Source organism: Labrus bergylta, chromosome 18 (genome assembly GCF_963930695.1).
Source record: "Labrus bergylta chromosome 18, fLabBer1.1, whole genome shotgun sequence".
In the NCBI taxonomy this organism is placed as follows: Eukaryota; Metazoa; Chordata; class Actinopteri; order Labriformes; family Labridae; genus Labrus; species Labrus bergylta.
The window spans coordinates 17500611-17517429 of record NC_089212.1 but is presented as its reverse complement, the minus strand read 5'-3'; the positions used below and the strand labels follow the sequence as shown (position 1 = coordinate 17517429).

The window sequence follows — 16819 nt, the reverse complement described above, 5'->3', positions numbered from 1 at the left end:
ATATCCGGTTGGTGCGTTCACGTGCAGTTCTTGATAATCGGCTCATTTTTATTAGTCCTTTATTTATTTTATTTTTTTATTTAACCTTTATTTATCCAGGAAAGTCCCATTGAGATTAAAAACCTCTTTTTCAAGGGAGTCCTGGCCAAGAGGCAGAAAAAGTTACACAGTCACACTCACAACATACAGACAGCAATTACAATTATAAAATAAACAATTAGCAATTAAAATTATTTAAAAAAACAGTTACAAGTAAAGGAGGTTGTCTCAAGTGCTCTCAGCCTGGATTTAAAAGCTGTAAGAAATCAGTTCAGTTATTTTCCAGTCTTTTTGCAGCATGTTCCATGTAGAATTGAGAGAGAGAGAGAGAGAGAGAGAGAGAGAGCATTTTTGTTTTATCTGCTGATGTTACAACACGGCCTCTCAAGTAATGACAGAAACAGTATGAACAGTATTGGTAAAATCTGTTCTGTGATTATCGGCGTGAAACTAAGAGATACGCGTCCACTTCGCTCTGCCAATGAAAGGCGTCTGATCCATCCTATCACAACAGGGTCCTAAGTCTCTGACTAGACTCTTCTCCTCTGTCGCCCCCCGGTGGTGGAATGAACTTCCAGTCCCTCTGCACCTTTAAGAAAAAGCTAAAGACCCAGCTCTTTCATGAATACCTGCTAACTTAATGATGATGGTCTCGATATCATTGATGATGATGATGATGGTTGTGTAGATTGTTTTTGTTTGATAACAATGACTTATAAGATGGTTTCTATACTGATTAGAGCTCTCAAGAACTGTCGTCAATGTTGTGCTTTGCCTCTGGTCACTTCCTGTCAGCACCTGTGTGTCCAATCAGACTCAAAGCTGATCGTTTGTTCCCTTTTTTTCTAGATCTTTGCTTGTGTTGTTCTTACTCTCTGATGTACATCGCTTTGGATAAAAGCGTCTGCTAAGTGAATTGTAGAATTGTACAATATGAATTCCTTTCGTAACCAGCAGATTCTCAGGAAAGCTGAAAGTATTTTAGTTTATTCTGGACGTATGATTTTAAATGAATTTTCTGTGCTGCCAGGACGTCGTTATGTTTTAAAACTAACAGCCATTCTAAACCATTCATTCCCTTTTACAATTTGATGCCCCTTATAGGTTTTTTTTTTTTTTTTTTGTCATTTAACTAGCAAAGATCAATTTTATCCTTTTATTTAACTGATTCTTTTATTGCTGAATTCGGTCTGGTATTTTTACTTTTTTTTTGCTCTATTTATGTATTTGCTGTATGCCAAAGCACTTTGTAAACCTGTGTTTTAAAGGTGCTATATAAGTAAAGTTATTAATTGATTTACGAATCAATCTGTGTAACATTGGTATCTTTTTATTGGTCCTATTTAATATTTGCTTTTTTGCTTTTTTTTTGTATAATTTCTTGTCTGTACATCACTATGTTTTATATATCGTTTTTTTATTTTTATTTATTTATTTATTTATTTTTATGTACAAGCTGCTCCATACCAATAACCCCAAAGGGGATTAATACAATTGTTTGAATTGAATTAAAAACGGAATTGTTTTGATCAAAACAAAAACATTACAGATTTTTCATCAGGGTTCAGTTTTTAGTTGTGCAAAAGTATATTTTACTAATAAAACTGATTCGAAAACTTTACCATAAGATACTGTGTGTGTGTGACTAGCCAATATTACTTTCATGGATTTTGGTTTACAAACAGTCGCGACGACAGTGAAGGCATCGGCACTGTTTGGGAAATGGTCGGGGACTGATGACGCACTAACCCGGAGACAGTCGAGTTTTGTGTTTACGTTGTGGAGTAACACATGTATTAACACTCGGCTTGTATGTAATCGTCGGTAACTTATTTTAAATCAGCAGCGAGATGGATACATTTCGAAAACTGGTGAAAACCGACTGTGATGAGATCCTGAGGCGCTTCAGGAGTACAGAGTCTGTCCGTTTCGAGATATTCTCCAAGATATGGAGGGAAATGAAGTTCTCACAGATTTTCTAGTAGGTTAACCTTTAGAAACATCTTTTTGTTGTCAACTTTATGATTCCTGCTCATTTTAGGTACAAAATCAAAGCTCATATTGATGATGTCCCATAAATCCTACTTCGTAATTAACTTATTTTATAGCTGCATTGCTTACAAACAACCCTGTTTACGTCTTGTAGTTGTTGTCTGTCCTGTTCTCATTATTATTACACACCAATTTAGATGTAATTTTCTTTAGTTAATGTTCAGGCTCTAAATGTTAAAGGATCTCTCTTAAGGAGGCAACTTTTCTCTACCAGGGCTGTGTCCAGACTTAGAAAGTGTGACATTTGTGTGATTGATTGATTCATTTTCAAACATATCAAAAATACAAAACAAAAAGCACGAAAATACAATAAACAAAAAAACAGTGTTCAAATTATTTCACAAAAAAAAGAAAAAGAAAATTACATATATTCAATTGATATGCCTGAAAAGGATTAGGAAGAAGTATAAAACTTATTTAATCCTACCCCTTTTCCACAGCTCAATAATTAATATTTATTAAATTAAATTCCTGTGTTCCTTATAATCTCTATATATATATACAATCTATCTATATACAATTTGCTATACTATATTTATGATACTATATCTGATATTTACAATCCAATGATTTTCCATACATATATACAACTTGATATACTTTGATTTTTTTGAATTTATATATTTATACAATCCATATATCTATATATACATATCTATTTGTACAATTTGATGTACTATATTTATATATTTATACAATCCTTATATCTATACAGTTTGGTACAGTGTGTTTACAATTATACATTTGATGCAGTCTATATACATATATATGTGTGCACACAGACATGAATGAATTTCATTAATTACTCCTTCTGTCTCCACTTGTATCTAATTTTAAGAAACACAACAAAATGGCAATATATAAATAATTTTTGATCAAAATTTAAAGGACTGAAATAGAAAATATTTGTACCAAAGTCACAATTTAAAGTACTTACAAAAATACTACACAGACTGCTGCACAAAAGAATAATGAGCAAAAAAATTACAAGAGTCCAAATTCTGTTAGATTCTGTTGGTACTTTAAATAAATGTAAATAAATACTTTGCATAGTATTATCTGACTTATCATAAGATAAGTCAGTAAGACAGGAGTGAGTCCACTCTGTCCTACTTTTAATGCGCTAACTGGCGATGTTTCAATGTTTTTTTGTTCTGCAGCGGCACAGTGAGGCATGAAAAGCGAGAGTTCAGTCGCTTGATTTTGGACACAGCCTACAGCTTCCTCCTGCCTCCGTTCAGCTTCCAGATCAGAGTCGGAGGACTTTACCTGCTGTACAGTTTGTATCGATGTCAGACCGCCTCTCCCCCAGAAGAGGTCAGGATCACTACGAACGCTCCAGTCATGGGATAAACAAAGTTGTTGGTACAGATAATGTTCACTGAGTTCATGATGAGTTCTTCGTCTGTATCTGGTCACAGATTCGTCTGTCGCTGAAGGACTGGGAGGATGTGAAGAAGTTTGAGAAGGATGCCGTGGATGCGAAACATTTCGACGTCATTTACATTCTCCAACAGCTGATGTTCCTCAAAGCTTTCATTTTCACTGCCATGCCCACACTGGTGAGCTTGAATTTGACCGTAAAGGTCATTTGATGGAGGAACATTATGTTATTATTATAGAGATTCAGTAGCTAAGGCCCTTCACACAGAAATTATATTTAACTTCCTCATTTTATGGCCGAAAAATTAATATGTTTCTTTTTTCTATGAGTCTTTTTTTAAATGAAGACCAATCTCCCATGATCCCTCACCACTCAGCATCATCACTCTATGTATTTTCTTATTTTAGAGTCCCCTAGTGGCAGAAATAGCACATAGCAGGATTTTAAACGTGAAAACTGTATAGCAGAGTAGGTGCGATAGTAGATGCCCTTTTTATCCACATGAGAAAGCTACACCACCACAATAATGATACAATGCGCACAAATCATACATAAGGTACACACGTTGAATTAATAAAGCTTGAAAATGTATAACAACAATCTATAAAAACATAAATAAAGGACAACGTGTACTCTGTAGAAAGCAGGTTTATTGTTTACTTCACTTTATAATGTACTTCTGTACTTGAAACAAAACACAGTCAGTCTAATCTTTTAGATGAAAAAAATACTCGCTGACTGAGATGGCCAAACTTATTCTGAGAAATTAATCTATTTTCAATATGTAACACATTATACTTGTAAATTCATATCCCCCCCCCTCTCTATTTTCTTTGGCTTCTCTGGTGTCTCCTTTCTCCTCCTCTTTTCCTCTGACCAGCTTACCTTCCATAAGAAGAGGAAGATGGAGAAGGATCCATTGTATGAGGAGTTCATGGAGCGAGCGTCTCGTCCACAGGAGCTCATCAACATTGAGAGGGTGGAGGTGAGCAGCGATCCTGCTTGAGTCAAGTACTGTAAATATATCTGTCTTCAAAGTGCGTTTTGAAACGGGGAAATTTAGTCTCAAGTACGCTGCTCCTGCGGCTTGTAATCTGTAGCCTGACTGCATATTGCGTTGACTAATGACTTTTCAGCTCTGTGACTCAGGATATGTTGATCTGTGTGTTTAATTTGTGTTTTCTGTCTGTTACTTGTTTAATTGTGTGCTGGTTCCTGTCTTGGCAAGGACACTCTTGTAAAGGACATTCTTTATCTCAATGAGGTTCTCCTGGTTAGATAAATATTAAACAAGTTTTAAGAAGTTAAATTGTGCCATGTGTCTTTGGTAGGAATTGTCCAACGTTCACAGTCTGTACGAGAAGCTGAAGACGTCTGCCTCTTTGACGTCAGGAGATGCAGCCTCGTCTCTTAACCTGATCCATAAAGATCTGGTCTCTAAACTACAAACCACTGTGGTGGACTTCTACAAATGGCAGCAAAAAAAGGTGAGACTTCTCAACAAATGGAACATTGTTACAGTAAGGAAATTCAGGCTTTAGTTACTTTGTAAACTACAATAAATATTAGGGTTATTTTAATGCATTATAGATGTATTTTTCCTTTTATTCATTCTAGTCCTTTTCTTCAATATTTCTATAATGACATGATGATTGTCTTTCAGGTGAAGACCTGCGAAGAGGATGACAGCGGCGAGGGAACATCATCACAACAGGAGGTGAGTTTCACAGCGGTGGAAGATGACATTTATAGGTACTTTACTTGAGTATTGTGTTTTCATGGCATTTTATACTGACATCACATTCATCCATATTTCATCTCACTACGCTGACAGCTTTACTTTCTTTAAAGACACTTTTTTTATTTTTTTGCATTAAAAAAATCATAGAAATGAGGCGAAGATAGCCTCGCAATTAGGTCGCACCCCATGTACGGAGGTTACAGTCCTCAAAGCGGGCGGCTCGGGTTCAAGTCCCACCTGTGGCTCCTTTGCCGCATGTCATTCCCCACTCCCTCTCTCGACTATTTCCTACTTTACTCATATCAAATTAAGGGAATTAAAAGCCACAAAACAAATCTCTGAATTAAATAATAAATAACATATAAAATGATGTGATTTGTTATTGATTAAATTACATATCCACTTATACACTTATATGTAAATCAGATCAGTTGATTCATCACTTTCTTTTGATAACCATAAGAGTGATCCTCCATGCAAAGACATTTCATGGCTCCATCTTCACAAATGTGAGGATGAGCTGCTTTTTCCTTAAAGTTTTTAAAACATTTTCTTCAGTAATTTTTAGGTTTGTTTAAAACAAGCATTTTCTCGGTCTCACTTTGTGCTCTTGGTAATTGTGACAGACTTCCTCACCATTTTCTCAATGTTTGAAGTGTAACTGGGGATTAAACACCAGTAGTCCTAACACAATATGACTTATAGTCCTTCAGCTGTGCATTTTAAATATTGACTTTGTATGTAAAGTTTACTCACCTCCTGTTTTGTGTCCTCAGTGCTCAAAAAGAGCCATGCACCTCGCCTTAATCAAATCAAAGGCGTACGGGGAAGCAGCAGAGGTTTGTATTATGTTTATTTAAAATGTAAACTTCACCTTTAAAAAAAAAAAAAAAGTTATTTGGTCAGTGTTAATCTTTTCAAATCATCAATTAAATCATATTAAATGTGCATGTACGTGTTCCAGACCTCCAAGTCACGGCGCCATCGTCAAGTGGAGGTGAATTTCACGAGCAGCGAGGCTGGACCCTCCGAGCCGTCAGGACACTCCAGAGCAAATAAACCGTCTCTGAAAAGCAGAACGAAAAAGAACGTACACATCTCCGGTAAAATCCTCATAAATCTCTCTTTTAATACTTGGAACTAACAAATGCAATTCATTAGCACTTCTGGATAATAGTCCACATCTACTGTAGACGACTTGTGTTACAAATATATTTTGCTCCAATGCTTTTGTGGAATGATGATCAAGAAAATCAAACTGAACTTTCCTCTCAGGTGATCTGGGGAAAGAAGCCACATTGATCAATCGTCTCACCACAGTGGACTTTACTCCTGAAGGTACACAACCGTCAGCTTATCATCATCTTATCATCTGAAAACCTCTTACACTCTTCTACTTGGTGCGTTAAGTTGTGCACCGGTTGTTTCCACTGTGGTTTAAAGGCATTGATTGAATTTCTGGTGTGTTCTTTTTCCTCCACTCAGAAATAACAAAGAAGAAAGAAAAATTAGGACAGAAAAAAAAAAGAAAGAAGTAAACCGAAGTCAAGTGAAGAAGAAAACTCAGGAGTCAACCGAACTGAATCTGCTGTTTAAGAGTTTGAAGTTTGTTTTAAAGTGTTGATGTCTTTTTTGCTTTTGTAATTACAGTTCTTTTATCTATAACTTCACTGCATTGTACAACATGTGAATATTTTAAATTCTATTATTTTTTTTAACAAGTGGAGTTTTTTAAACATGCACAATTTTAAATGTTAATAATGTTGTCACTCTGCTTTTGCTCTTAAATGTTAAATAAGCATAGCCCATTCTCATTCATTGAACATGAACACAGCCCCTCACCCACAAAGGCAGACAAATGTTACTGTTTGTCTTTTACAGCTGAAGTATTGGTGGAGTCTTTGTTCTCCGACTTGCGCACCTTTTGATAGTGTAGAATATAAAAGTTGGAAATGACTACAAACAAGTTCTGTTTTATAAAGTTTTGCTGTTTTAAATAAAGCTGTTTTTATAAGGATGCACATTTCAACATGCCAATCTTCTTGTGAAATATGTGATTCAGACTGAATAATTTGCATATTAAAACTGACTGGATTTGTCCGGAGAGTTGATTTTGTCAAATATAGTACCGTCTATGTGGGATAAATTGGAAAGATGTTTATAATTTATTTAGGAATCAAGGGAAACAGCTGGAATTGAAAGGTAAGCAAGTAGTTAATTTTTATTTAATACAATTGTCAAGCATATTTTGATACTTTGATCCGACATTAGAAAGTGAATAATAATAACCTCATCAGTTGTTGGTTTAATGGAATTTGACAAGATTTAATCGTTAGTTATTGTTTTTGTTGTTTTAGCCCGAGCTGATGGACTTAAGACAGGTTCAAAGACATACTGTAGGGCTGCGTGCTTGAATGTAAATGTTATTACTATTGGCTATTTAGTAAATAATGAAAAATAATTGAGAGAATAAGTAGTTGTAATAATAAATTCAACCGGAAATCACATTTTGAAGACCTAAATGGCTCATATGCGATTTACGAGACGAGTGTAAACCAACAGGAATGTACATTCTTCCTATAGTACCTGAAGGCGCCATCGTTCACCGCTCCGTGTGGATGCAGATTTGCGGCTCCGGAGGATGAGGAGCGGCGGGGACGCTGCTACCTCTGCTCCGCCGATTATAGACTCGTTCCCGCTGTCAGTGTGAGGAAACATCCGCAGCCATGGCATCAGACAGTAAGTGCGACCGCCCACTCACCTTGTGACCGCATCTTATGTGGATTTATATTGTGTCAGAGCTAGTGATGGATGCACTGGTTGTCTTTTTTTTTTTGGGGGGGGGGGTTGGTTGACTGAAAGCGATAGGATGCGTAGGCCAATGTATTCCCTTTTACCCATTTCTGTTTCTTTTCTACATTTTAAGCCATACAGTTTATATTTGAGGGACTAGATAAACTGACAAATAAATGATTATGATATTCCACAAGTAGGCCTATTCCTGCGCAAAGTGTGCTGTATTTAGGATGGCTACTCACTGGAGAGTTGATAGTTGCCTCATCATGGCCACTTCATGGAAGGCTATTTTTATATCTCCTGCACTGAATCATATCATATTCGTTTACAGGATCGATTTTTATTGAAATCATCACAGTGGTGATGATAACACTACATCTTTTTGTTTCATGATATAATAATATCTACTGATGGCATGGTGATTTAAAAGAGATTCATTTTGTGATTTACTTCTCTGCAGTAAGTTATTGGGAATTATTTTGAACCCATCATGTTTGATGGATTTCAGAAGTAGGCCTATACTGATACACTGATATGGGATATTAGAGACGGGTGTCTTTAGAGGGAAAAATTCAACATGTTGCGATGACTATGCTCAGGTACGCAGAAGACTGCTTTATTTATTTAAATATTTAACATAATTTTATAAACAAAGACAAATGACACCATTTTATAAATAGCAAGCATTTTCCCTTGCTTTAAAGTCACTGTTCAAACGTTTTTTTCAAATTGGGGTTTAATATTTTAACATGCCGGTGCCGAGATATCTGTGATAGGCCCTTATCAGAGAATAATATTGTCCAAATGACATATCACTCGAGAACTACTAAAAAGACATATGAAATGTAATGCGAAGAGTGTCAAGGTTTTCAAAAGTTTAAACAGAGTTCGCAAATAAGAATTCTGTACACATGATAAGAAGCTATAATGTCGTCTGCATACAATGACATTTTATTTTCTCAAATCCCAAGACCATTAAATTAATAATACACTGATTGACATCTCTGTTTTCGCTCTTTTTGATTCAGAAAAATAATATATTTTATTCTTATATAATATGATATATATTTAGGTTATTTAATTATGTTTATTATCCAACTACTAGTACAATCCCACATTGAATAAGGATTGAGAAAATCTTTGAATAACCTGGGCTGAAAAAAAGACATGTAACAAAATATGGTGCAGACTCAGAAAAGTTTCAAACAATGTTGATTTTTGATCCACTCTTTACTTTTTATCATCGCACCTTATTTGCACAAGTTATGTCACATTCTCTCTCTATATATCCAGTTTTTAACACAAAACACACAAAAAGTCAATACAGTGCACTTTCCCTGCTTTCTCTCAGTCTCAGTAGACTCCAAATAACACAATGAGATTAAGGATGAAATACTGAAGGGTTCATAGTGAAACTGTCTTAATGTTACTATGGAGATTATGTTCAAACAAACTCTTCTAACTAATCCAAAAACACACATGAAGTCAGTGATGTCACAGCCCAAAACAGTAGACCAGTTATCCCCTCCCCTTTGTTTATCTACCACAAGATGAACACTTTGTCCCTTCTGACTCAACACCTTCTGCTGGATGTTGATCACTTGTAATGATACTTGAACTTTTTTAATCGGTCTCCTGTGAGGATACAGGGTGTAATCTTATTTTCTAAAATTATTTAACAACAAGAGGTTTGCTTTGCCGTGTTGTACTCGTTCCTGTTGGATCTTTTACCCTCTTCCTTTGAAATGCAGAGTCTCTCCTGAATGGATGCCCTCTAAAGGGGTCATCAGTAAGTTTCTTTTACTCCTTCTTCTAATCCAAAAAGTTTTCTGACATATTTTTAATTTGCAGTTATTATTGTAAAATTCTTAAATGATCAACATTTACTTAAGTGATTTCTATTTTAGAGTATAACTTTAAATTGTGGGTCTTCAGATGAATCATTCATGAAACAATCTGTTGTCATAATGGGAAAAAACACAGGCATCATTATTAACGCCATTATGATGACGAGCCTGCATGCATTGAACCAGGACCACAAAGTAAAGCAGGAGTCAACTGTCCCAGCATGGCTCTAAAAACCATGGCATGTGGGAAAGTTACTAGTACTAGTATCCAAAGTAAGTTATTGATCTAAAGGATAAAATTGTAATGTGAAGAAAATATGAAAAGACATACGATGTCTATGTGAGTGGTGTGCATGGGTGTGAAAGTTGTAAAATACTTAAAATAAAGGAAGGAGGAACTAACGTCGTCACATAGCCAGAGGACCGCCTGCAGGGGAATTCAATTCAATTCAATTCAATTTATTTTGTATAGCGTCAACTCATAACAAGTGTTATCTCAAGACACTTTACAAAAAGCAGGTAAAATACCTTACTCTCTGTCTGTTAACATTACAAAAGAGCAGGTAAAAAGACCTTACTCATTGTTATGTTACAAAAAGCAGGTAAAATACCTTACTTATTACTATGTTACAAAGATCCGGCCTATCCATCATGAGCACTGTAGCAAAGCAGCAAAAGTTACAGTGGTAAGAAAAAAACTGCCTTATTAAAAGGCAGAAATCTTCTGGGGTGGGGTTGTTCTGGGAAGAGAGAGAGTTAAGGACAAACAGAAGCTAGATTATATTGAGTTGGGACAAAGGGCTCTGGTGTAACCAGAAGTCATCAGGGTCTCTAAACTCAACCATTCCAAGGACCCCCATATAGCATTGGCCTCTATCAGGGACCCCCCCTCTTGCAAAATGTCTTAAATCCCGATTGCAAATATCAAAAATGAAACATACAACTTCTTAACATCTGGATTCTGGACGATCTTGAGGTAGAGAACACATTTGGGCACATTACCGCCATTCTTCTTTGCTGCAGTAAAACATGCTTCATGCTGGCTTCATGTTCAACCTGCTCGCCTAGTTGCGTTGTCCTCATAGCTGCTGAATTTGGACTGTACCACATTTTTTACATAACCTCTGAATTTGCTCCTCTCAGGGTGTTAAGAGTGTTGTCATGAAGACAGATATGTAGAACAGCATCAAATAAAGTCCTCGTTGAGCTCCATTAAACAGTAGGAATCAGTCGGCTGTGTGTGTGTGTGTGTGTGTGTGTGTGTGTGTGTGTTTGTGTGTGTGTGTGTGTGTTTGTGTGATTCTCTCTCTGTTTATTATGGCCTAGATACAGACTGCTTCTATGTCTTATTCATGGCGCTCTCTCTCCTCCTCTCTCTGGGATGGCGGGCTGAGAGAGGAGAGCTTTCTCAATCGGGACTCGTGAGAAATATTGAATGCTTCTTCGTCTGTATCATTGATACATGATGATGACTGAGATTTAACCATCATGATATCAATGTCCCAGTGTACGAGCACTGGGGCCTTCTGATGAAACTATGCACCTCTCACTTTTCTCTTACGGCTGGTTATAGTCGAGGCTTCTCAGGGGGGTTGATTTTCAAAATTGGTTGAGGTATATTTACAGTGTGTGAAGTTAATCAGCCGCAGTCAAACTTGTCCACAGGAGCCATTAACACTCCAGGAGGTGCTGAAAAACACTAAACCCTGACACATAACATCTCTGTGTTAGCAAACAACTGCCAGAGCAGAGCAAAAAACATCAATTTAGAATAAAGAGTTTTATCTATCTGATGAATACATGTAATGTGTCGTAACCGTCATGTCGGCTCTGTCATGGCGATCATTACAACTATAAAATTAAGGATTTCTCTGGTTTTGATAACTGTTGGAAATATTTGAGGTAATGTAAGAACTCAAGAAAAAAAAGGAAAAATAACATACATAGGTTTAGTCAATTTCTAATTAGTTTAGATTATTCAATGTAAATATTCTAATAGAGTTCTACATGTATTATTATACATTAAAGCAGCTAGATAGGTTTGTCAGCAGTTGACAAAGACCAAAAAACGAGCTAAAAGAAATTGAAACCATGTTCAACAGGTGGCCAGAATTTATTTTTAATATTGCTCTGTATCTGCTGGATGTGTAAATAAGCAAATGGTGGCTAACAAATTAGCCTCACCAACTTAAATGTGATGAAATGTCAGTGTTGTTTTTCCACCTTGTTTATGCTTCCCCCCAAGTGGCAAAAATTAAAAACCACATTCAACCATGAAGATAGATAGCAAAAGAGAAGCGCCAAACATTTGTTCTCAACAGGAACTTGTCTTTTTAATCCCTTTGCTCAGTATTTGCACACATGCTGGTGGTTTGGAAGCAGTGGCACCTGTGTGTAGACTCAGATCTTGAATAAAATGACATTTCAGCACATTGCTAGTGTTTCTATGGTGGCCCCCGAAAGTCAACTAAAAAAATATTTCATGAATTGCAAAAACATTTTTTTAAAAAGTTTGCATTTGCTTTTCACATTTTTTATTGTTTAAGGAAAAAAAAAAGTTTTGCGTTCAACAAAATATTTATTTAAATGTTTGTGTTTTATCAAAAGTTTTAAATATTTTATACTAATATTTTTTGCATTTTGTGATATGTTTTGAGTTTTTAGTGAAATGTTTTTTTGCAGCTGACCTTCAGGGCCACCGTAGTCTCGGCCTTTACCTGAATGCTAAAATCTTTGCTTACTGTCTTTATTACATATATTTCTATTATTATATATATATAGGGATATATTCCTGGAATTAAGACATGTATTGGACTGTTTCCTCACCTTGGTTAAAGCTCTTTCTTGTTAAGTTTCCAAGCCTTCATCCAAAAATGGACTTGATTTTGGGCATATGATTGTAATAAATCGGTCACCTTTGAACTGGTCCGTCGATAGTTTCTGAGAACTTGACTAAGTTTACTTTTTGTTAAGGTAAAAAATAAACTATCAAGCTTAAATTTAAGATGCTCAGATAACACAATTCTTTTAGATTCTGGTTTTGAAAACAAAGACATCATTATAGCAGTTGTGTTTCTCATTGTCCCAAACTGGACATTTTGAAGGGTCAGTTTCTCCCCTTCCTCTGCGTTGTTGTGTCTTGGTGGTGTTCAGGAAGAGACATCCGCCTCGCCCAGTGGGAGGCAGGAAAGCTGTGCTGATTGACACTTCATACAGGACACAGAGCAGCTCGGACTGAAGGACGAGGAGGAAAGAAATAGGTTGGAGTGAGTTTAGGAGAGTGGTCAAACTTGTTCGCTGCACAAGTGGGAATTTGTGTTTTGGGTAGAGAAGAGGGGGGGAAAAGAAGGAGCAGAGAAGAAAGGAGGTGAGAAGATGGCCAGCAGAGGAGGAACTAGTGAGACTCAGACAGCAGACACAGACAGTATCAACACTGACAATGATCGTAAGAGTTGCTTTTTTGTGTCTTTCCTGAAATTCATACTGCACATGACTTGAGTTCCCATCTCTTGCTTTTATTTAATTTTTACTCTCACTTAATGTTATTTATGGAGAATCAATTTTCTCAAATATTTAAGATTTGTCTCAATTGGAAGTGTTACAAATGATGACGTCCGATTAATAGTATATCCAATTAGATATACTGACTCGAACTTTAAAATAGGAGTGGCTTTGGCTCAATAGTAGGGAGGGTAACCTTTTAATTAGGAGGTTGGCAGGTAGATCCCTTCAGTGAACATGGCTTCTGTGGCAAGACACTGAACCCAAATCGCTTGCGAAGCACAACTATCAGCATGTGTGTGTGTGAATGTGGTTGTATAGATCTTAATGGGCCGACACTTGGCACTTTGTGTAGCAGCTTCTGCGCTCAGTGTCTGAATGTGTCAATCTGACATGTAGTGTAAAAGTGCTTTGAGTGGTTGGAAGACTTGGAAAGGCCCATGTAGGTGCATTCCTTTTTCCAGATACCGTAAACAGTGGTCATCAATTAAGCCTTAGAAACCATATAGTCTTTGTGACCCAACCAAGATATTCACAACAGCAAAACCATGTTTGTATAGCCAGCAACTTAGTAGGCTTTGACCAAATACTATATTTAATGGTTTTAAGAGGTGTAATGAAACCCAACGATGAGACATGCCATATTGGAAAAGCTGACTCCAACTAAGTTCCAGCTGAACCTAGAAGCAAACAAAGAAGTGAAGTTAAGGTGGACTAAATACATATCTTGTATGTTATATCAGACGCACCTGATCTCATCTTGTCTACTAGCTTGCATATTCCAAACGATAAAAACAGCTCAAAAGTAGCCATCAGTTGGTCAGCCTCAGATAGATACAGATAGACGGCAATGCCCCTTTTCATGACAAAATATGCATAATTCTTAGCCTTAACCTAATTAGAATGGATGAGTTATACAAAAAATACCCCACAACCCCCCCGCTCAGTTTCCACATATATTTTAGGAAAACTATGCCAGTTGCACTTGGCTTTGATGTTAGCTCTGATTCATTTCACAAATATTAATGAGGCTTTAGAGGAAGAATAATCTCTATGCAGACTCTGCATAATAATACTAAATCAGTAGTTGCTGGACTGGATTTTTATATCAGAAACGTCCTGGTTTATATTTTTAGTCTGTGTCATGCCATGTATAGCATTTAATCGCACACTGGTCTTATGCTGGAAAACGGCATGTGAAGAATGACTATAATGCAATCCTGGAACCCCTCTGTAGTCATCTTATAATACAATATAATACTAATACGCTTAAATGAATGTCTTTAACAGACATCTGCATTCAAGTGAAGCTAAACATTTTCTCTTAAACATTGTTTCTCAACTCCAACTCCATTATTGCTTCTCAGCTTGCTCAGAAAATGCATGGGAAAGGAAGTCCTCACCAGAAGTCCTTAAAGGCTAACCTTGTAAAACCCAAAAGCCCTGACAAGTTGACTGTCACTACCAGAGGCTATATCCTTATAAGGCGTTCGTCAATGGGCTCAGGGACAGGAGGAAAAGTATGTGCCAACTTACTTTTAGTATGTAGGGAATCTAAGGCGGCCTTGTCTTTTGTCTTCACCAATATAAGTCACTGTAGAGGAGACTTTGGGTGTTTGCTTTACAGTTAATGCACCCATGAAGGAACTGCAATTTTATTCTAGTTCAAATGGAAGTATACAGTTATTCAACCGATGAAGCATATATTCTACTTCTGTGTTGCATGCCCACTAATCTTATGCTATTGTGAGCTTGTAATTCCGGTTTTGTATTTGAGATCGAGAAGTCTCTGCAAGAATGTATTGTAAAATGTATTGTTGTATGTTTAAAAAAAATACATAAAAATGTGCCAGGATGAACAAAATATGTGATTAAATTTGAGAACTTGTAATGTCTGCAATAAAGTATATATATAAAAAAGAAGTCTTTGCTAGAGGTACCCTTAAAAAGCAGAAGAAACAGAGCGAGTCTGAGTTTACAATGTTTTCTCATCGAGTGTTAAATCCTCAAAATATAGTAAATAAGGATAAAGCTCCACGCTTGATAAGGATTTACTTGCACATCACTCCCTCTGTTATTCTTCAACTCAAGTTGGAAATATACTCATTGTCATTTTTTCCTCCATCAGTGATGATGAAGCAGCAGCAGTGACACCCGCTCACATGTTGAATAGTTGATTTGCAGCCTTGTACCAGCAGGTGGCAGCTCTGCTTCAGTATTTAGTAAAACTCTGTTTCTGCTTCCAGAGTACAACTCCTCACCTGCCTCAATTCCTCTGTAGAATATTTCTATCTTAATGTATAGACTTTGGTTTTGACATCACAATTGTAAATCCTGAATAGAGCTAAATTTATGTAAGCTTCCACATCAGTCTCATATAAATATACATATATGCACACAAATACACAAATACACAAGTATATATATAAAAAAGAAGTCTTTGCTAGAGGTACCCTTAAAAAGCAGAAGAAACAGAGCGAGTCTGAGTTTACAATGTTTTCTCATCGAGTGTTAAATCCTCAAAATACAGTAAATAAGGATAAAGCTCCACGCTTGATAAGGATTTACTTGCACATCACTCCCTCTGTTATTCTTCAACTCAAGTTGGAAATATACTCATTGTCATTTTTTCCTCCATCAGTGATGATGAAGCAGCAGCAGTGACACCCGCTCACATGTTGAATAGTTGATTTGCAGCCTTGTACCAGCAGGTGGCAGCTCTGCTTCAGTATTTAGTAAAACTCTGTTTCTGCTTCCAGAGTACAACTCCTCACCTGCCTCAATTCCTCTGTAGAATATTTCTATCTGAATGTATAGACTTTGGTTTTGACATCACAATTGTAAATCCTGAATAGAGCTAAATTTATGTAAGCTTCCACATCAGTCTCATATAAATATACATATATGCACACAAATACACTTACACACAAACACGTAAAAAAACAAAACAAATAGAGTTTCAATAAACTCACAAATATCTACGCTAATCAGTCAAATAGACAAAAGTCTTTTGAAAATGTTACAACAACAAAAAGAATGAACGAAAGAAAAAATGCAAAAAGAAAAATAGACATGCAAAACTTAAACTTTCATTTCAAGATGATTATTATTTAAAACATTTCAAAATTAATCTGAATTGTTTTGCATTATGTGACTTTCAAATTAGTAAAACACTCTGTTTCCAGTCAAATATTTTGTCATTGATTATCTCTTAAAAGTAGTGTAACAATATTGTCTTGTCTCCAGCTTGTGAACCTAATATTGTGTAGTGTCTTGTGAGCTGAGTGTATCGCCACACCCTGAGCATTTAGAAGCGTTGTAGATATTTTGCATCAAAACATCATATCACTTTGTTGATTTTTAAGAGCAAAAAATAAGTGCATTTCTTATGTTTTGTTTGGTGTTCAGGGTTGCATAAATGCATCATAGGCTGCTATCTGTCTATAGTATGTGGTCTGT

General features: G+C 36.2%; 2 protein-coding genes across 3 annotated transcripts in view; both read left to right on the top strand.

Moving 5' to 3' along the window:
* Positions 1-1782: 1782 nt before the first annotated feature.
* snapc1b (small nuclear RNA activating complex, polypeptide 1b) lies at positions 1783-7315 on the top strand. The gene is made up of 10 exons (XM_020627660.3): positions 1783-2020; positions 3252-3408; positions 3513-3653; positions 4356-4460; positions 4807-4962; positions 5139-5192; positions 5993-6055; positions 6181-6319; positions 6492-6554; positions 6702-7315. The coding sequence occupies exons 1-10, from the start codon at positions 1890-1892 to the stop codon at positions 6752-6754; spliced, it is 1062 nt and encodes a 353-aa protein (XP_020483316.2). The 5' UTR covers positions 1783-1889; the 3' UTR covers positions 6755-7315.
* Positions 7316-7801: 486 nt separating this feature from the next.
* The window catches only part of syt16 (synaptotagmin XVI), a 43979-nt gene continuing 34961 nt past the window's right edge, over positions 7802-16819 (top strand). Inside the window, exon 1 of one of the 2 annotated variants that reach the window (XM_020627366.2) lies at positions 7802-7955. In XM_020627366.2, coding sequence (XP_020483022.1) covers positions 7943-7955 — 13 coding nt within the window. In that variant the 5' untranslated portion in view covers positions 7802-7942. The remainder of the gene's footprint in view (positions 7956-16819) is intronic. The other variant, XM_020627373.2, reaches the window with a different exon arrangement.